The 21,663-nt window shown below is 40.0% G+C and overlaps 2 protein-coding genes across 2 annotated transcripts; both read right to left on the bottom strand.

The window, feature by feature from the left end:
• Positions 1-1,769: 1,769 nt before the first annotated feature.
• plekha2 (pleckstrin homology domain containing A2) lies at positions 1,770-16,679 on the bottom strand. Its single transcript, XM_061729089.1, has 12 exons — positions 16,451-16,679; positions 14,111-14,271; positions 13,919-13,975; positions 13,582-13,630; positions 13,350-13,447; positions 8,168-8,299; positions 7,870-7,959; positions 7,709-7,777; positions 7,557-7,627; positions 6,753-6,816; positions 3,976-4,053; positions 1,770-3,855 (listed from the first exon to the last, which is right to left on the bottom strand). The coding sequence occupies exons 1-12, from the start codon at positions 16,512-16,514 to the stop codon at positions 3,406-3,408; spliced, it is 1,383 nt and encodes a 460-aa protein (XP_061585073.1). The 5' UTR covers positions 16,515-16,679; the 3' UTR covers positions 1,770-3,405.
• Positions 16,680-19,650: 2,971 nt separating this feature from the next.
• si:ch211-113d22.2 (uncharacterized) lies at positions 19,651-21,508 on the bottom strand. The gene is made up of 3 exons (XM_061729974.1): positions 21,394-21,508; positions 20,863-20,976; positions 19,651-20,312 (listed from the first exon to the last, which is right to left on the bottom strand). The coding sequence occupies exons 1-3, from the start codon at positions 21,440-21,442 to the stop codon at positions 20,104-20,106; spliced, it is 372 nt and encodes a 123-aa protein (XP_061585958.1). The 5' UTR covers positions 21,443-21,508; the 3' UTR covers positions 19,651-20,103.
• Positions 21,509-21,663: the final 155 nt, after the last annotated feature.

Genomic DNA, 21,663 nt, shown 5'->3' with positions numbered 1-21,663 from the left:
GACTTCATATTACACATGTTAAAAACGACTCTGCTTTCTTCTCAGGCCCAATTAAACACTGTGCCCATCAATAGCATGATCTCACTGGTCATATGTATCTTGAGATCAGAACTTGGTTCTGAGTGTCACGTTGTAAATCAGAGGTCCCTTCTCACTTTACTTACATATACACTTTTACTATTCCTCTGCAGCTTCAGAACTCAAGAAAATCAGTTAAAATTAAAAGTTGTATGTTGGTAACATTCTTCCAAAATTATAATATCAGCATATTGACGCGTATGGACAAACTACATACATTTTGAACTATCAAACAAGTAACTCTTTCCATTAAACCTACAGTTATTGCTGCTTGGATGCTATTTAATGTGAAAATGAAATTGAAAATGACATTCGTTTACAATGAAACTCTTGTTTTGATAACAAGTAGTGCCAAAGGTCCCCTGATATGTCTGTTTTAATTCAACACATTTGTTTTATAAATACGCTTTTATTTTGAAGGTCAGCAATGTCACAAGGTAAAAAAAAAATCCTTATTTTTTTTGGCATTATGTAGCATATCATGCGCTTTCAGACTTTAACCAGAAGCGTCTGGTAAAAGTTTAACAGTTTCTGAGCTCACTGTACTTCCATGACGCGCTGGACAGTGTGATGTATGAGGTGTCTCACAGCTCCCTCTGCTGGTTCCTGCCTCCAAATGAAACAAAGATGCACCATCCTGTTTTTCATCATGCGTACAACACTCACGTTAGCCGACAATCAACAAAATACCTCAAACTCCAAAGCACTAGGAGCAATGTATTTTGTAACATTTAAAATCCCCAGAGTGTGTAGCCCCATAAGAGTGAAGCAGACAGTGGTGCATAGTCATCCATGTGGGAATATTAACATTTACACAAGCTGTGTCTGCCCTCAGAGCTCTGTCACTCACAGGCGTCACATAAAAGTGCCACATGACCTTTATGTTGTTTGTGCACAGGAGTAAAAGAAATTAAACCTGCAAGGCTTCAGTTTGACGCTGCATTTCCATTGAAAGAAAAACACAGGAGTGCAACAGAATGGCTCGATATGTTGTTTCAAAGTTTTAGATTAGATGCTCCAAACTACATAGTTTAGTTTTTAAGTGGCCAAAGTTGCATATTTTACACAAAAATGATGCTCCCTACAATCTCAGTCCATATCAACACCACTTCATCACTGTTTCACCTTGATTTCACGACCTTCACGTTTCCTCCCAGGTGACCCACTTGGCCTTCTCCTGCTATCTGGAGGAAATCCATCTTTAACAAAGTGAGAGCTCATTCAGAACAGCTGACATTTCACAAGTACCCAGGGCCTTTCTCTGCCATCCAAAACAAATTAAACTGCTCAGTGGAAACATTTTACTCTGCAGCTGCACTGAGAAGCAGTTGGGGAAGTGGACAGAGGTCAGAACAGAGTTTGAGGCATTTTACCTCATACACAGACTTTGCTCTGAAGGTGTGAAAAGCTTCACTTAACACAGCCCCTGGTTACCAGATTGACATGTGTGTGTGTATGCTTGTTCCTACGCGATGTGCATGTGGCTAAGGTGATGGTGGAAAGGGGCAAATTAGTTTTAAACTCTTACCCTAACAGCTGTCCATTTTCACTTTTTAAAGGACAAAACACAGAAAGGTCGTCATGCCATCAGCTCTATCAAAAGGTTATTTAGAAAAAAAACATTTTTTTTGTGTGCATGGGTGAGTACTTTGGTACACTCAAATGCGGATGGTCAGAAAAAGCCCAAACAGTACAAATAAAAAGCATCATTTAATGTACAAGAAAGAAAATTAACATGACACACAAGCAGAGGAGTACATACACTTTCAGAGCAGAAACAGGAATGAGCATAGTGCCACATCTGTGAGACAACAGGGGCCAGATACTTTAAATTCTGTTGTTTCATGAGCAAAACTGAGTGTATGTATGTACTAATGCAGACATGCATGGTTTCATCTTTTAATTTGACCATGTGCAGAATCCTAATATTGAGCCACGAGTGGATGAAGAGACTCTTGCATGTAACACATTTTTCATGATACTGAAATGAAAGAGACATAATGACTTAAGTAACAGCAAAGTAAAAACCATCTTGGCAAGTTTGAAAATGAGACACTTATTGGTGTGGTCTGAGTTATATTGACTGTTTGATTTGGTTGTATAAGTCTCATTTATTATTTATAGGACCCATAATCTGCTATGGAACCCCTGCCTTTCACCCAGAGGGCTGGGATGGGCTCCAGCAGATCCCTGTGACCCTGAAAAGGAATAAGCATGCAGGATGGATGGATGGAGGAGCCACAATCAAATGAGTAATAAGAATAAAGCCAGAAAAACAAATCACCACCATGTTTCTCCAGTGAAACTGTCTGTTTTGTTTTATGTTGAATTCTGTTACTTTTTTTTAAATGCATCTGGCCTCTGGTGTCACAACCTCTAGTACCTGGGAAACCTGTAGTTATAACCTCTGAAAGCTGAGACATAAAAGTAAAAAAAAAAAGAAAGAAAGAAAGAATAAAAATGTACAAGCAAAAATACAAAATGCATAGTGCAGAATCAAAGATAAATTACCAAAAGTAGTGGCAAAACTTCCCACACAATGGTGCAATAAAAGCTTGATGCTAGCAGTACTTTTTACAACAAGTACCATTGAAATACTGCAGTATTAATTATGGTACCGTGCTAAAACTCAGAGGGCGGTCACAGTTTACTGACAGTTGATCTTGAAGCCTTTTATTAAAAGCCCTGGTTCAAAACCCGGCATGAAACATAAACGTTTTTAGGAGTAAAATGCTTGTTAACTATAAGATGTTCTTCACATAATGTGTGTCTCTGTAGGAACGCAGGAAAAACACTGCTGGGCCCAAAAGATATGAGAAGTGTCTGGAATATCTAACAGCATTTTTTTTTAAAGAAGTTTGAATTAAAAAGATGAAAGATACAAATATGTTAAAATGTCTTTAAAAACATCTTCAAGAATACTTAGAAGCAGAGTAAAAACTCAAGGTGACAGTGATAAAAATGCAACAAGAGCCAAGTGCAACAGGCTGAGAGCATGTGCCATAATTTTTTTACTCTATTAGAACAACTAACAAGATTATTCAAGTTTTTAGAGGAAGTTGCATGAAAAACACCCCATCATACCTTTTTCACAGTCCTGTTTAGAACAAACACCGCCTCTTAACCTTGTCCCAGCTGGGCACATCCTTCATCTGCAAAACAGCTACAGCACCAGCAGGGGGCCTCAATCTCACACCGTGATACTGCGGCAGGTGGTTACAGTGTTCTTCATTAGCAGGGAATACTATCGTTACCAGTCACATTCATTATTACAAAAAAGGTACCAATACTTTAGTCCACACAGGGGTCTGGACAGACCTGTCTGTACTAGACGTCTGTGGTGCGAATGCTGTCGTCATCCATGTTGAAGGGGAAGCTGCAGGTTGTGTGGGGCTGAGGCTGTGAGCGGTGCCGCCGCCGCCCACTGGCCGCATCCGCTGACGCAGTGAGGATCCCCAACCCACTCGTGGAAGGAGCTGGAGATGCACCGGGAAAAGAGACTGGGGTGGAGAGGGAATTGGAGGAGGAGGAGGTGGACGAGGAGGTGGACGAGGAGAGAGAAGGCCCAGTGGGCAAGGAGCTGAAAACAGCATCTTCATCCTCAGCGTCCAGGATGGAGGGCTCACACACTGGGACGGGTGTCCAGGGCTGCCAGCCCGGTGCCACAGAGCAGGACTTGGCCAGCTGAGGTCTCCGCTCATCACTCTGTTGAGCTCGGCATGCACGGGAGGCATTCTGGCTTTGATAGAGAGAAGCCGTGCGTTTGAACGAAGACACCTGCAAACAGAGACAAACACAGCACAGCCATGAATCCTTAGCAAGATTTTACACCTATGCTCCAATGACAAATAAGCATTTGTTTTTGGTGTGTTAGACCAAAACAAGTGTGGGAGTTACCCTTGGGGGACCTCTGAACTCCTGGATCTTCTTTTCAACATCCCTGATCCATCCATTCATCTCCTCCGGAGAGTCTGTCTGTGGACAAAAGCAGAACATTAATTGTGGCATGGCCATGCATCTTAATTCATTTAATAACCAGCCACTTTACATGTTTCCATGTGTCTGCTATCCTACATTATTGTTATTATCTATCTATCTATCATCTATATGGGTTATTGTGTAAGTTACATCTATTTTCTAAAATGTAAAAGCAAAATGAGGAATATCTATTCTGATACTGCTTATCAACTACATTTGGACAATTTGTTGGCACCCTCTGTTGAAGAAAGAAAAACCCACAATGATCACTAAAATAACTTGAAAATGACAGAAGTAATGACAAATAATTCACAAAAAAAAAGACAATTGAAAATCAGGTGCTTTGGAATTGTAGTTCAATGGAATCGTTTGAACAAAAAACAAATGAATGAAACTGGCCTGAACAAATGTGTTGGTAACCTCAACTTATCGTTTTTTTTGCACAATCTTTGAGGCAATCACTGCAATAAAGCAAGTTCTGTAAATGTCACTGAGACTTCTGCACATGTAGACAGGTATTTCGGTTCAGTTCTCAGTCAGGTTTGGAGGTTTCAACTTTTTCCACAGATCTTCAATTTGATTTAGATCAGGTAGAAGGCCCCTTCAGAATATTCATTCATTCAATTCAATATTTTGCTTTTAGTTATTCTTGAGTCTATTTAGTTGTGTGTTTTGGCTCGTAATCCTTTTGGAAGATCAAGACCGGAAACTGAGACCAAGTGCTCTGATACTGCCACATTTCTGACACATTTTTCTCCAGAACACCAATATTAGTCTTGAGATTTAATTGTACTCTGCACAGATTCAAGACACTGTGTATCAGATGCAGCTGGCACTGTAAACACAGAGGTTGGCTGCAGTCCTGTGGATCCTAAACTTCTGAAACAAATTGTCAACTGTAGTCACAGGATCATCAAGCATCTTCTAGCCTTTACCTTCAACATGCTTGTCTAGAATGTTTTTTTCTAATCTCTTCAGACAATTCTCTCCTTTGCTTTCTCTGGTCCACGCTTACTGTGGTGAACACCATGATACCAAATAGCAGAGAAACAACTTTTCACCCTTTAAATAGATAAATTGAGTAACCGCAAGATTGAAGAGAATTATGATCCTAATTACAGGACACACTTTTTTTTTTTTACATGTTACAATTTGGTGAAATCACTTTCAGTCTTTTCCAGGGGCACCAACTCGTTTGTCGGGGCCAGATTCATTAGTTGTTTTTGTTTCTAATGATTTTGTTGCACCGCAATTCAAAAACAATGTCTGATTTTCATTTGTGGATTTTCAGTAAATATCAATTATTATTTCTTCTGTCAGTTTCAAGTTATTTCAGTGACCATTTCTTTTCTTTAATAGAAGCGTACCAACAAATGTGAGTCCCTATCTTTATAAGTACTTGCTCAACATGCCCATTAAAAACGTAATTTTACTTTTACTACTACTACTACTACTACTACTACTAAGATAAGATAAGATAAGATATTTCCTTTATTAGTCTCACAGCGGGGAAATTCGCAGTGTACAGCAGCAAAGGGGATAGTGCAAAACAAGAGGCAACAATAGAAATAATAATAATACAATAATAATATCCGAGTATGACACATTATAAACAGTACTGGTAGCCTATATACAATAATAATAATAATAAAAAATACCGGTATATAAAATAAGATACAGACGGATATTTAAATAATTGCACGTTGCAGTGAATGATATTGAATGATATACTACTACTACTACTACTACTACTACTACTACTACTACTACTACTACTACTACTACTACTACTACTACTACTACTACTACTACTACTACTACTACTACTACTACTACTACTACTACTACTACTACTACTACTACTACTACTACTACTACTACTACTACTACTACTACTACTACTACTACTACTACTACTACTACTACTACTACTACTACTACTACCATTTAGCAGGTGCTTTTATCCAAAGCGACTTACATATGACAGAACAACACAAGCACAAAATCACATACAGTAGGAGGGTACAGCTGGATAAGTGCTGGTCAGACTACTGAGAGTCCAGTTGGACACAGGTGCTGCTATGCCAGTGCTAGAATATATATGTTGTTTTTTTTTTTTTTAAATAAGAAAGCTACGTCTAAGAAGACACCATCTTGTCGTTTTAGAACATGTTGCATTTAGGCTTTAGTACTAAGGCTGTGAAAATGATTTGTATATTATCCGTCTTTGTTTATTTCAGCTTGCTAAATGTTTTTCACACTTCCTTTTTTTTTCTTGCACTGACAAACAAAAGCACTCGTGCTTGCAGTCCGTCTCTTTCTCTCCCAGTACTTCCCATCTGATCAGACCCCTCAGTCAGCTGCTCTCCCATGGGGGAGGAAGAGGATATTATTGTTGTTATGGTAACAGATGGCTGTACTCTTTTTTAGAGAATCAAACTGTTCAGGGTCCTAAAAAACAGTCCAGGCCACACATCAGCAGCAGAGCATGACAAGAAAACATGTCAAGACATCAGGACAGATACACCTGGGAATATACTAGTCTTTTCTGTTTTTACTATTGTAGCTTTAAATTTGAAAAAAGAACAAAGGATTGAAATAAAATAAAATTAAGGACATGCCCTTTACTCAATGTTTTATATCAGTAGTAATTGTAAAACAAAGATTTAGTGATAAACAGAGGTAAGGAATTTTACCTGAATGTAGAAAGTTCTGGAGCTGGTGATGATCTCAAAAAGGTTGTCTCGAAGCAGGAGGTCCCTGAAAGGCATAGAAGGTAAGGAATTATTCTGATTTACCTTATTAAAAAATGTATTTTTTAATATTTTTTATATTCCTCAACTGTAAAAGTTTGCCTTAAATATATCACAATGATTTCACCATGCACACACCATACAGATTAAATTGATAACAGCGTGTTACTAAAGCTCACTCTTTAATAGAAATATTGAAACTGAATCTAAACTAGGAAACTGTTAAAGTAGAAGTAAAAGTTGTATAAGTAGGGAAATTGTTATCTTACATTGCTTGATATCATTTAATTCTTAACTATGGATGTGCATATGATGAAAATCCCTAAAACTAGTCGGTTTGTTGTTCCAATGATGTTAAAAGACAAAAAAGATAGAAAAACAAACCACAGGAGTACAGACAAGTAGAAAAAGTAAACTTTGTTTACCAAAAGAAAAAAAACAGAGAAAAAACCTCAGGCAAATCTGAAAAAGACTACTCTTACATTCAAATTGTGCCTCTAACTTTCAAGTTGTGTGCAGTGACAGCTTTTGATGCTGAATCATGAGGTAAAATAGACCCCAGTGGAACAGGAGTGAAGCATTTTCCTGAAGTAGGAGGATAAACTTGAATGCATCACACTGCAACAATAATACAATACCATGTACCTGTTAAATTCTAATATTTGTTTACATCCAGACCACACAGATAACCAGATGGAGAAGAAGCAAACTGGGGGGGAGAGTCTGGCTGATTTGTGCGTGACTCACCCTGACTTGACAAGGCATTCGTGGACCTTCTGAATGTCTCTCAGTGGAATAGCTCGGAGAGGCTCCTTTTCCTGGGACATATGCAGACAAAACCACAGTCACATGAGAGCACCAACTAGAGCCAGGAAAACAAAACAAGTCTGGTTGCTCACCATCTCAGACTTGTAGTAGCTGACTGCATTGTCATCAAGGGTGAAAAACCGTCTCTTCCAGCTCTTTCTCTTCAAACACACACATCGCACATTAGTCTTTCCACACACTTGGTGTCTTTATTCAAGCTCAGTTAATCTGTTATGAGCAGTTAGGCACTTACCACATTTCCTTGTTTGACACAATAACCACATCTCAGCACACCAGGTCTGTTTCCTTTTCTATCCCTCCCATCTGTTTCTTCACTCTCATTCTGAAACATGTCATCAGAGCCATCTTCAACATTAATCATTTACAATTATCATCATACAGTGTATCTTAGCTTTTAATACAAATGGAAGACTGTCATTTTTGAGATTTCTATGTTGCCCCACACATTTTTTTTTACCTCCGTTCTGGCATAGTTAGACTCATCATTGATTATTGCTGCCATTGTAACCACAGCAACTAAGCTGCTTTACCTGGATGGGCGTGTGCACCACCACTCCACCAATGATCTCAGTCTTGTAAGCGTGCTGCTTCTTCCCTCCCTGAGTGTCACTGATCACTGTGGTCACGTCAGACCTTGGAGGCGCAGGGCATGCCTTAGGAACCTGGACAGAGGTTAAAATTAACATAGTATTACCAATAAAGTTGCATGTAAGGAGAGGCAGCAGTATGGTTTTCAGTGGGGATCTTGATGCTTATACCAAGCACCAGCCATACCAGTGTAAAAGTTGAAAGTAGTTGAACGAAATATGTATGAGTTACACATAGAAACACAATGCATTATATAATGTACAGCATCGATTTGTTCAAAATAACACTTTAATGCCAGTTACTGACCTATTTCAGTAATTAACAGAAGCAGTTAATGTATGACAATCCAACTGCAACTCTCAAATTTAACACATTTGATTAATCCGTCTCTAAAACGCAAAAACTGTCATAAATGGAGTTTACTTTACAAAAACTGACCATATTCTTTCTAGCAACTTGATAATCCCAAATGGCTTAAACACAAGACTACACTTATTTTTTTGGCTCTTAAAGAATTTCACCTCTCATCTAAAAGGCTTCTTCAGTTCTATCCCTGAAATAAAATTCAGTTTTTAATATTGTTGTTCAGACGCCCATTTTTGGGATTTTATTCATAAGAAAATGACCCGTCATCCCTCCATTTGGTCATTGTGATCTTTGTTAATTGTGAGCTGTTCTGAACAGCCGATCTGGACAGCCATCAGTTTGCCTACAGGCGGAACAGATCTATGGAGGTTGCAGTTTCCATAGCACTATATTCACCCCTTTCCCACCTGCAGCACCCAAACACGTACACCCGGATGCTCTTCATCGACTTCAGCTCCACCTTTAATACCCAGGCTCATTCCCCACAAAATCCACATACTTGGACTGACCACTCAACTCTGTACCTGGATCATGGACTTACTGATTGGCAGATCCCAGAATGTCAGAATAGGCAAACACATCCTCCAACCTCATCATGAACAGTGGGATGCCGCAGGGCTGTGTGCTCAGCCCAGTCCTGTTCACTTTTCACCCAGGACTGTGCCCCCATCCATCAATCCAACATCATATTGAAGTTTGCAGACGACGTCACTGTAGTGGGACTCCATCAGGTCCAGCATCTGGCTGACCAGGACCAGGAAGACCGCACCATTCCCATTTCCATCAACAGTGAGGAGGTGGATGTGGTGGACAACATCAAATTCCTGGGATTTCATATCACTAAAGACTTCACATGGTCTCTGAAAACCGGCCATGGAAATGGAAATGGAAAGCCCAGCAAAGGCTTTTCTTCCTCGGGAAGCTCAAGAAGGATGGCCTCTCCACGTGAATTTTTAAAGGGGCACAGTGGAGAGCATCCTCTGCTAGGGTGTCACTGTGTGGTACGCCAGCTGCACAACACAGAACAAGAAGGACTTCGCCCAGGTCGTCGACACGGCTCGATCACAGGGACCTGGATGCTGAGTACGCTGGACACCTACAGCAATGAGCTGAGCTCATCAGCACGAACACCACCCACTCCCTAACATTACCTCATGCACTCTTTACACTGCTGTGCAAATTGTGTTCTATAACACATTCTTCAGTCCATAAATAAATATATATATATATATATATATATATATATATATATATATATATATATATATATATATATATATATATAAAATATATATATACACATGTAGATATGTATAGGTGAATATACAGTATGTATGTTTAAGGGAAAACTCCTCAAGGATACTTACTTTGGTAACTTACTTTGTAAATTTACAATGACAATTTAAAAAAGGAAACTCTCTCTCTCTCTCTCTCTCTCTCTCTCTCTCTCTCTCTCTCTCTCTCTCTCTCTTCATCTTCACCTAGAAAGTGTGTTAGATGTTTTTACCACATGAGTGGCTGAATGGCTGTGAAACCAACTTGGGGAGGGGTGTTAAGCATCATTATATAATATGAAAGAACAGTTTACGGGATTAAAACTGCCCACCAGTCAGTTAGAAATGAAGAAGCCTTTTAGATGAGAGGTTAAACATTTTCAAGATTCAAGAAAAGAAGTCCATTTGTCTTCAACTCAAGCTCTTCATAATTCAAGTGGTCAAATAAATATAAATAACCACCACAAGACATTTGTGAAAACAGCAGTGGTGAAAAGGTGTTGTACTTGGGTAAAATTCTGAGAGCCGGCGTTGTACTTGCTACGATGCTATATTTAGTCGGCAGCTTTAGCTATTAGCTTTAATATCTTACATGAAGAATGATGTGATGAGATTTGACAATATAAAACAGAAGTTTGGACAGTAACTCCCTCCCTCACTGTCCACACTGCCTCCATCTTTGTCCACTGTCTTGTCACCTCCTGCATCGATTACTGCAACTCTCTCCTCTTTGGTCTCCCCCAGAAGTTGCTCTTCAAGCTCATCAACCCCATCCTGCAGCAGCTCCACTGGTGGCCACTCTGGCAAATAATTAATGACAAACCCCTCCTGTTCCTCTTCAAGGCCATTCATTACCTCACCCAACCGTATCTATCTGACCTCCTCGAGGTCACAACTCACGCCCAGTCCATCAGATCCTCCTTCTCCATCCACCTCACTGTCCCCTCTGCTCCCCTCAGCACCATGGGCAGCAGAGCTTTCAGCCGCTTTGCTCACAAACTGTGGAACTCCTTACCACGAGATATCTAAAATCTTGATTCACTTCCAATTTTTAAATCTAGACTCAAAACTCACATGTTTAAGATGCCTTCTAAAATTCAGTCCAACTACACTGTTCTTCATGTTTTTACTATGCTGATATTATCAATTTTGTTATATGTTGTTTGTTGGAAGGTGTCCTTGGGTTTTATGAAAGGTGTTTATGAATGAAATGTATTATTATTATTATTATTATTATTATTATTATTATTATTATTATTATAATTCAGATATCCGCATGTTGAAACAAAATGTGCGTAAAGTGAAAAGGATACTCTTGTAAGTCTGTAGACTCCTATCGTGAATGGAAAGATATTCTAATATGATATAAAAAAGTCATACGCAAAGCCAGAACAGCTTATTATTCATCATTGATATAGGATAACAAAATTAACCCACGTTTTCTGTTCAGCACTGTAGCCAGGCTGACAAAGAGTCACAACTCTGTTGAGCCGTGCATTCTTGCTGCTCTCAGTCGTGAAGACTTTATGAGCTTCTTTAACCGTAAAATCATGAGAATTAGAGAAGAAATCAACCAGGGCCACCTGGTAGTGGTTGTGGGCGTTTCTTCAGCTTTAGCGACTTCCCTAGGCTCTGACTTGACTCTAGACTGTTTCGATCCTACAGAACTGCCTGAGCTGACCTCACTCGTCAATAGAGCTAAATTAACCATTTTTTGCTTCTAAATTCAGATAAAACAGAGGTTATCTTTTTTGGTTCAAAGCATCTTAGGAAGGAATTAGATGGTGTTGCGATGGCTTCCAGTGCAACTGTGAGAAACCTTGGTGTTGTTTTCGATCAGGATTTGTCATTTAAACCGTATATTAATCAGGTTTGTAAAATAGCGTTTTTCCATCTCCGTAATATTGCAAAAATTAGGAACATCTTCTCGCAGAGTGATGCGGAAAAACTAGTTCATGCGTTTGTATCTTCTAGACTAGATTACTGCAATGTGTTATTAGCAGGATGTCCAAGTAATTGGCTGAATAGGCTCCAGCTGATCCAAAATGCTGCAGCGTGAGTGCTGACAGGAATCAGCAGGAGAGACCACGTCTCTCCAGTGTTAGCTCCATTGACTACCCGTAAAATTCAAAATGCAATTCAAAATGTTATTACTTGCATATAAAGCTCAAAACAGCTTAGCTCTGCGATATCTGCAAGACCTGATAGTACCTTATGTTCCTAACAGAGCTCTCCGTTCTCAGAGTGCAGTTTACTCGTAATTCCTAGAGTATCCAAATGTAGATTTGGAGGACAGGCTTCTGCTATCAGGCACCATTACTATGGAACTAACTTCTAATCTGGGTTAAGGAGGCTGACACCACCTCCACCTTTAAAACCAAACTTAAAACGTTTCTGTTTAGTAAAGCCTATAGTTAGTGTTTAGTAAACCTATAGTTAGTGTAAACTGTAGTGTGTTAGAGTCAGTAGTTACAGCTGCAGCTATGGAACACTATAATATTTTGTCTCAAACATAGCTTCGTGGTAGATATGCTGCTATAGACCTACACTGGAGGTCTATACCCTTCTTCTCTTCTCCTCTTCCATTTTTTATTAATTATAAGTATCTCATAGACATCATTGTTGTTCTTGTAGTTTCTTGTGCTGGTCTGCACCCCCCCCCCCCCCTTTTTTTTTTCTCTTTTGCGTATGTTTGCAGACCGGAGCTTCGAGAGCTGCATGCTGACCTGCAGTCCCCCCCTCTGATCATCCCACTGCTTGCTCTTCCAACTATCTGTGTAGATGTCTGCTAGATGCTTGCTGACTTCCTGACCAGTGTTTCCTTGCCACTGTTTGGCTTAAGGTTTTTCTCCCACTAGGGGAGTTTTTTTACCTGCCGTTGTTTATGTTATGTTTATGTAATAATTGCTTGGGGGTCATGTTCTGGGTCTCTGGAAAGCTCCTAGAGACAACTTCTGTTAATAGACGCTATGTAAATAAAATGGAATGGAAAAAAAATAAATCAAATTTAACTTTTGATTAAGGCCAAGGAAACTCAAAAAAAGCAGCAGAGCAGCTGAGCTGCCATTCCCTCAAATTGGAGAAGTGAAAGAGAGTGAGCGGCGCAGCTTCCTGTGTCAGTGAGCAGGTGAGCAAAGACAACACACTCTTCTCTGTCACCTGCTGCCACGGGACATCTGGTCACAAAGGCTCATGGCTGAACACTCAAATGTTATGCAAATGCACCAACTAAATGTTGACACCGTCACGGCAATGACCTGCGTGTTATCACTCATATACTTGCACATTCACAATTTCACCATTCATCAAGTGTGACAGAGGGCATCTTCACACCCAGGCTAAGCTGGTTTCAGTCTTACCACCACATCGCTTCCTGCGCTCAGGTGGAAACAAATCCCCCAGTCATAAACGCCTTTATCTCGTTAATCATCAAGACATCAGGCTACACTAGCAGCATGCACTTTCACAAGTGTGTTGCACTTACAGTGATCTTGCTGGCCCTGTTCAGAGCGGCTACCCAATCCTTCATGTCAGTCCCATCATTGGCTTGGAGGAAGTACCGCCGTGAAACTGCATTTATGACTTAAAAAAAAAGAAAAAGAAAAATACCATGAAGTCTACAACAAACGGATTAGATCAAAATGTTAAACTTGTAAATAACGCGTGGGACTGTGTTCCATTGTGCAAACATGACAGTGTTTTCCGTGAGAACTTACCGAAGCAGAACTCTGTCTTGGGCTTTTGCTTTTGTGTAGCTTCACTCACCTGAGAAGAGAAGAGAAGAGAAGAGAAGAGAAGAGAAGAGAAGAGAAGAGAAGAGAAGAGAAGAGAAGAGAAGAGAAGAGAAGAGAAGAGAAGAGAAGAGAAGAGAAGAGAAGATGTCAGCTCTATAGTGCAGTAAAGCCAGATGTCATTATCTTTGAGAGCACTCACATCTGGAAAACTTCACTGCCTCAGCTCCCTGCCGCATGTGAATGTTAACTGTAACTGCAGATAACTGCAATTAATCTGAGGTTGTGTGCATTTGTGGACGCAGACAGGAGAGAAGCTTACCTTAGAGATATAAGTTAACTTCAGGCTCCCAACAAAGCTGGCTCCACTGGGCAGGTTCTGCATACAAAACACAAACACAGATTCATCATTAGCTCAGAGTCCAAGGTCCTGTGTCTCCTATTGACCATTTTCATTCCCTTATGCTGTAAGTGCAAGTGTGTGTCATGTATGCATGGTATGTGCGTGGAGCACCTGCGGATTGTCCATGTACCAAAGCAGAGCATTTCCCTGCGTGTCAAGGATGAAGTATCGTCTCTGGAAGCGGCAGCTGTTCTCCTTTTCTTCAATGTCCAGAAAGCCGCACACACGGTTCAGCCGATCAATGTACGGCATGCTGCCCCTATCACATATCACTGAGACAGATGGACAGTGAGAAATGCCAACACTGAAGTAAAATGGACAATAGCTGGCAAAATGTAAAGAGATCAACTTAAAAGTACTTAAAAAAGGACAGAAAGGCAAAGGCACCCAGATAAGGAGGGTAAATCATCTCTCATGAAGTTTCGAACACAGACACACTCTCACGGATACAGGAAGAAAGAGACCCACTTGCACTCAGCAGTTTTTCATGTGACGTGATTGAGGCTGAACAGCAAACCCTGAAAGCCTAAGGCTGAGCTGAAGCCCAATACCACAGCCAAAAATTACAGACTGCACTCAAGATCTGCACACACGCACATTTCCACTGGACTGAAAGGAGGGAGGAGAGGGATGCAAGAGGAGGGGAGGGGTGTGGGGGGCATTCATTAAAATGATGCCGTGCAATTTTTTTTTTTTTTTTTTTTTTTTAAAAAGGAGAGCTGGAAGGCTTTTAGCCCCATGTATTTCTGTCCTGATCCTGTTTCCAGGGAAACTCCCAGTCTCCCCTTTGCATCTATGAAGACTACACGTGAAGTAATCACAGTGACAAAATGCTCAATGTCGTATGAACTGCATACAATATAGCCAAAACAGGCTTTTTGCACATTTTCTATTGGATAGCTAACTAGGCCACATCTGCGATTGTTTTGGGTTTTTTTCTAAACACAAATTATAACTTAACAGTGGTATAAAATATAAAATCGGGCCTGAATAACTGCCCCTTCAACTGGTAAATTTACATGACTGTCTTGGCTCAGAGCTCACCATTAAAACGGAAATGATGAACATTTCAGTTAAACCATTACACAAGTCAATCTACACTGTGCTGGCAGAACCTTGCCTGAGCTATTTTTAAATCGATACGCATGTAAATACCTCATTTTGAAACTGGGCAGAGCTTCAGGTGCGTCATTCATGCAACTGCCATTAAAACAGGTCAAAGATTCAGAGGGCTGATGCACAAGTTCAGGGTGGAAATAATGCTGCAGAAGTCCCACACATACCAGAGACTGGCACACCAACCGTATGCACACACAAATCACTTGGGGCATCAGAAAACATCTGGCTTAACCATCACAGGGAAATGTGGTAGGGAGGTTGTGGCATCTTTGGCATAACTTAACCAAGAAATATCATTTAATCAGTAGGATTTTTTTAAATATATGAGAATAACCCACATACAGAACTTAATATCAGAGTTAGCATATTCAAGGACAAAATAAACTGTATTTTAGATCAAAGTGGTGATATCAAGGTTACCATGTTTCACCACATACAGGGTAATTAAGTGAAACTCTCCTATACTGTCTGCACATATGCTTTATTTGTGGAAGAGTTCAACCTATTATCAGCCTGACAGAACCTGATACTAAAAATATAACAGCCAAATTCAAATTAAAGACCGGTTTATTTGGATCAGAAGCTCATGTTTTTTTCTTGAATATTAGGGCACTGGGGAGAGATTAGGTAATGAAAATCTTAAACTTAAACTATTTGTACAAATCATACTTGAACAATATTTAAATCCCATGCTTCCCTGAATGCAACTTAACTGCGCAGGTTTTTCTATTTTGATTCTTCTCAGACTATCGTCAGAATTTATGCCAGTTTTCTGCAGCAATTAATTTAACTTTGGTGGCTAAAAGTTAATGGACACCTGTTGAAAAGAAGCCCAGCTTTTTGTATGTCAATCTGAAGTCCCTACCTTTGTCAAAGAAGCAAACAAGAAATGTGCACTAATCTGAAGTGCTTTAGTCGGAAAAAATAAGCTATTTGTAGATGTCACGATGCGTCTGTTGGGCTGTGCCTGACAGGCATTTTGCAACTATGTCTTCAATAACTGGAAAATAAAAATACATATTTTCCCAGCAGGTCGCCACTGACAGGCTGGCTGTCAGGCTTGTGCGCCCATACAAAGCAGTTAAAGGCTGATTTATGGTTCCGCGTTACAGCAACGCAGAGCTTACGGTGTGAAGTTGCGCGTCGCCGCGTACCTACGCCGTAGGCTCTGCGTCGATTTAACGGAGGAACCATAATTCAGGCTTTATGAGGAAGATTACGCAGCAACACCTGACAGACATAACTTTTTTCACGACTACTGCCCTACACACTCAAACACAGACACACAGGAGCCCGGACAGCAGCCGTCCACGGCTCTCTCGGTGTACTCACCCGCCGTGCGCGCAGCCAGCGCCCCGCAGCTGCTACGGAGAGCCCGGCTCTCCGGCACGGACATCCATGGCACAGAAACTTTCTCAAAACTTCAGCAAGCAGCGGGTATTTAGAAAGCCCCGGCGTGCACGAGACTCTCACGCTATCGTCTAATTGTTTAGTGTGATCGGATTACTGAAGACTTTTCTCTTTTCCGGGTTGGACGTTTGGTTATTAGAATAAACCAGCCCCGGATGTGATCTATGCGTCCCCTGAGCTCCGGCCGGGCCCTCTTCTCTCCTCCTCTTCCTCTGCCGCTGCTCAAATCACTTAGCCTGCATGGCCTTTCTGTTGAAAATGTAACTTTAATGTTAACTGCAACCGCTTAGTTAGTGAGTAAACATTGTCTTTCTTGATGACTTTTTGTGACAGACGTCCCTTTTTTGCAGGCCCTTCAAAAACTAATAAACGCGCAGTCTTTGTGAAAGCAGCTGCGATGCCATATGCTCTCTGCTCTTTTCTCAGGTGAACAGTCTGATATCTGGGTCAAACACACAGACACACACTCTGCTGAATCAGGTGGTTTATATGTCAGAGCTGTAAAAGAAGGGAGAGCACACCTGGACAAACAGAGGCACAGCGAGGATTGTGTCATAGCGCGTTCATAGCGCTTTCTGTGTGAAACAGGTGCAACATCATGTGCCAAATGGAGCCGACGCCCAAGAAAACCCCCACACGTGATAGGTTTAAAACTACTACTACTAAACTGGTCACTAAACTTGTCACAAACTCCAAAACGTGTAATTTAACTTCATGTGCGTTAAGTTTAACTATTTTCCAGAATATATGTCATCCATTCATTAAAATTCAAAAAAAGAGAAACTGTGGCCAAATGATATAAATGTGATGTTCTGAGAGTGTATTAAAAACATTCTCAAGTTACCAATACTGCAGTTACAATGCTATACAACTGTTATATACGTTGTTATCATCTCCAAAAATAAGTATTGCAGGGTGTGACTGAAGAGAAAGGAAATAAAGAAACACTCATATGAGGGTTTCATTAATGTCATGGTTTCCTCATATTATGATTTGGGCACAGCCAAAGCAAATAAAACAACTACAGATTATTATCATTATTATTATTATTATTATTATTATTATTATTATTATTATTATTATTATTATTATTATAACTGAAACTGAAATTCAAAATTATTCACAATAAAACAGCAATAAACATAAAATAAGCTCAAAATATACTTAATTTATAGGTTTCATCACAAATAAAGCAAACTAATATGCATGTTATAAAATAAAATTAGATGGAAAAATATGTAAGTCTAAAGGAGAAAGAATTCAACTAGGGACCAGACCATTATATGCTAAAAATAAATGCATGCATCGAGAAGTAAAACCAACAAAAATAATGGATTGACAAATAGATGACTATAGGAATTAACTGAGAACTAAAAAGGAAGGACTTAATTCTATTTTAAAACACTTGGACAATTCCTGTTTCACTCAGATCTTCTTCAAGGGTCTTTGACAAACATGGAGCGCAAAAAAAAGGGACGCTTTGTCTCTGGGTTTGGATGAAAATAAAAGGCCTCTTCCAGAAAACTTCATAGTTCTGGTTCTGCTTAGAATAAAAGCAAATCTGATAAGAACCATGGATGAATTTTATAAACCAACAAGAAACCATAAAACCACTCCTGAAAGTGTCAAATAGTCCAAGAAAAGACTTTCTTCTTAGTTATATTTCTAACATGAGGTTTGAAACTTGAATTTAAGTCAAAAGGGGCTTAAAGGTCTATGTTGTTTCACATTGAGCATCTTTCTCTGAGTGTCAATGGCCAACACTTCAGTTTTTTTGTCCGTCAGGAGATGAAGCAATGTATAGTTGAGTGTCACATGATGACACATCCCCTGATGACATTATCAAGTGCCTCCGTATAAAGATTAAAAGGTATGAAACCTCAAATTGAGCCTTGTGTTACTTCTTTGTGTGAAGTGTGATGGCACAACTAATTTCACTAATAAAATTTGCTCTGTTGCACATTAGTCAGTGCAGACACATTTGGCTCAGCATTACTTAAATTTTTGTGCTGTTTAAGGGACAATATGTCCTTGGATCAACACAGAAAAGACCTCTCTGTAGTACTCCTATACTGAACATGTTTTAAGATTTTTTCTTAAGTCATTTTTGTTCTTTTTGTAGTTGTATTTACACCCTTACCAGTTAAGCCAAGTTGTTTTAGTATACCTCTTGGTCATGTTGAACCTTTTCAGGTAGTGTTTTTACCCTTGAGGTCATTTTGGATCACACAACTGTCGGCTTCATCCCAGTATGGTATTTTTCTGATCTTTGTGGTTGTTTTGTATATGTCCCCTGTTACTGTAGAGTTTGTTTCTTTATCCTCTTTGGTATACTTATTTTCTTTGCGTTCATTGCATCTTCTTCTGCCTGTTTATGTTCTTTTGTTGATGTTGTTCCTTCACAAATATTTTGCATCTCAGTGCAGTTGTTTTTTGTGCGTTTTGCAGGTTTTATTTGTTGATGTCTTTTGGGGCATTTTCAGGATTTTACTTTTTGGCAATTTGACTTCCCAACAGTAAATTTAACCTTGAAATAGAGACCTGAGGCCTCCTGATCCCTTGAAGCTGTGAGCTTTATCCTTACCAGTTTTTATATAAAATATTAAACAGAGGAGTAGACTGTGTACCAAAATATTCAATAAAAAAACGTTTTCTAAATAAATCTGGCATACTTCAGCCTGTATGGAATTCAAGTACAGCACTTGAGATTTGCGTTACTGTTGTTTTTTTTACCACCTTTAACAAAGGTAGCCACATTTAGAGTCCTGCCTTCAGCTTCAGAGGACAAACTGACCTAACCTCCTTATTTCAACACACTCCACTCTTTGTCAAGATATTTGGTTTTAGGTTTTCACGCATCTGTGTCGAGTTTCTAACTTTTGTATTCGCTGAAACAACAAACACATACAGGAGTAATATATATTCTTTTCTTTCTTTTGGTAAAGTTTGTGTCCTCCTGTTGAGAGGAAGTGGTTGCATGTCATATGACCTGCTTGAGGACTGAGCCCTACCTCGCTGATTTCATATCCTGTGGCGCCTGCACAAAATTGAACTCAAACTGTTGCAGGAGGAAGTCTTGAAGTTTCCACAGACTCTCTTGTCTCCACTGAAAATCACATTACTTACTGTACATGTGACCATACCTTTATTCAAAAGAGATTGAAAGCACAAAAATGAACAAATTACCACAGCAATGATACAAGGTATAATACAGTGCTACTGTATAAAGAAAATAGTGTACTGGAGCATGCACCAAAATCACATTTTCATACATTCACCACAAATACTTACACATTTTTTGTGCATCATTATGACATCTGAAGTCATACATACCACTTTAGAAAATACAATTCAAGTTTCAGGTGATAAAAAGATTCAAATACAGGAATTTGCTGAAATGCAGCTTGTATTTGTGGGACAAAAACTGTGCTTCTCTCCCATACCACCACGGCAATCAGGATCATGTTTGTTTTGATTTCACCCCATTCTCAAACGGCAAGAACTCAAATCCTCTTTTGAACTTGAATATACAGTTACTGTTAAGGAATCAGTGGAGGACCATGAGGTTGAGGACTTCACAGCTGACTAAAGGCCACGCGCAGCAGCAGGACTGTGGTCAGCAAGACTGGGCTGGATGCTAAAGCTTTGCCTTGATTCCCGTGGCTGTGACTCCGATGGGGCCCGTTGCAATCATCGCCGTAGCAACACTCCATCTTGGCTCCAGAGCTGCTGCTGTGCGCCTTGTCACAGAAGGCTTTATATGAGCATGACTTCATCACAGTGTCTGCAAGACAGTGAGTCACAGATGTTAGGGACTGACTCTGGGAATCAGATTAACTTCCTTCCGAAGTCCTGTTCCTCTTCGAAGAGACGCATAACTAGGAGCTCTAGGGTCTGCCACTGTCATAAACTGTTGGAACAACACCCAGTAAACTATGAAAGAATGCAGAGGCTAACTTTATGATCACACACACACACACACACACACACACACACACACACACACACACACACACACACACACACACACACACACACACACACACACACACACACACACAAAAATGCTTTTGGTGCACTTCTTCTCTTGAACATCCAGTGGAAGTTATAAGGAACTTTACTATTGTCATACAACACAATGTGTACACATTGAATAGACAAAACACCATCACTTTTATACACATCATTTAACTAAGGAAACCATTTGTGTCAATGGAAACAACAATAATGCATTTAGTATGGCTACAGCTGGTTGTCAGTGTTGAACTGACTTCTAGGGAAGTTTCTTGAGTTGCAAATCCTCATAAGGTGTGTGTTTGTGTGCGTGTACCCACTTGGCCCTGTGATGGTAGAGCAGGCATCAGCGTACTGAGGACAGGAAGTAGATCCCTGTCGGTTGCAGTCGTCCTCGCTGGATGCCACGCATGTGTGACACTTTAAAGCATTGCCTTCACAGACAGAACAGGAGAGAGCACCTTGCTTGAGACTAAGCATACACATCCACAGGCGAGTGCAGCTTTCCACACATACCATAGCTGCCTTTTTATCGCATCATTCAAACCAACATAAACGTATCCACACAAGCACACAGTCTTTTGCAAGGAGACAAAGATGTCCAAGTAAAGCTGCTTGTCTCCTCCTCATGTAAAAGACTTGGCCACATTTGCCCAAAACTTAGGTTGTTAGATGCATAAATGTATCTGCCATACAGCCACAATCATCAACATAGCATTTAATAAAAGAAAAATCAAAGACTTCTCTTTCAAACTGCTTTTGCAGTCTCAGTAGACTGCTAAATGCTAATTTTCAAATATTTTCTCTGCTTCTGAGAAAAAGAAAATGTATCAAATGTTACAAAAACTTACTGTGGCAAGCAAGAGAGATGAGGGCGAGCAGGGCCAGAGCAGTCTTCATGGTGGCTGGCTGTCTTCCTCAATCCAGAGTGGATGAGCGTTTGATGGAGGGGGACACCAGGGGTTGGGGTGGAAAAGGAGGGGGCTTAGGCTCGGAAAGGTGTCTAAGGGCATTAAAGCCTTATCCCAGTAATCTCCATCTATGCTGCACAGGCAGCACCCTTCAGTAACAGAATTAACGGAGGAAGCTTTAACAGGGTCACAGTTACAGTTCAGCGCTAC

This window comes from Cololabis saira, chromosome 9, assembly GCF_033807715.1.
Source record: "Cololabis saira isolate AMF1-May2022 chromosome 9, fColSai1.1, whole genome shotgun sequence".
NCBI lineage: Eukaryota > Metazoa > Chordata > Actinopteri > Beloniformes > Belonidae > Cololabis > Cololabis saira.
This window is presented reverse-complemented; position numbering and strand designations above follow the sequence as displayed.

Excerpts from the sequence above, each read along its gene's own strand:
- si:ch211-113d22.2 (XM_061729974.1), bottom strand. The coding sequence starts at position 21,442 with ATGAAGACTGCTCTGGCCCTGCTCGCCCTCATCTCTCTTGCTTGCCAC. Across the intron at positions 20,977-21,393 it reads CATCTCTCTTGCTTGCCACA|GCAATGCTTTAAAGTGTCAC; the intron begins GTAAGTTTTTGT and ends CTGTCTGTGAAG. Across the intron at positions 20,313-20,862 it reads CTCTACCATCACAGGGCCAA|ACACTGTGATGAAGTCATGC; the intron begins GTGGGTACACGC and ends ACTGTCTTGCAG.
- plekha2 (XM_061729089.1), bottom strand. The coding sequence starts at position 16,514 with ATGTCCGTGCCGGAGAGCCGGGCTCTCCGTAGCAGCTGCGGGGCGCTG. Across the intron at positions 13,631-13,918 it reads AGTTAACTTATATCTCTAAG|GTGAGTGAAGCTACACAAAA; the intron begins GTAAGCTTCTCT and ends TTCTCTTCTCAG. Across the intron at positions 3,856-3,975 it reads AGTTCAGAGGTCCCCCAAGG|GTGTCTTCGTTCAAACGCAC; the intron begins GTAACTCCCACA and ends CTCTGTTTGCAG.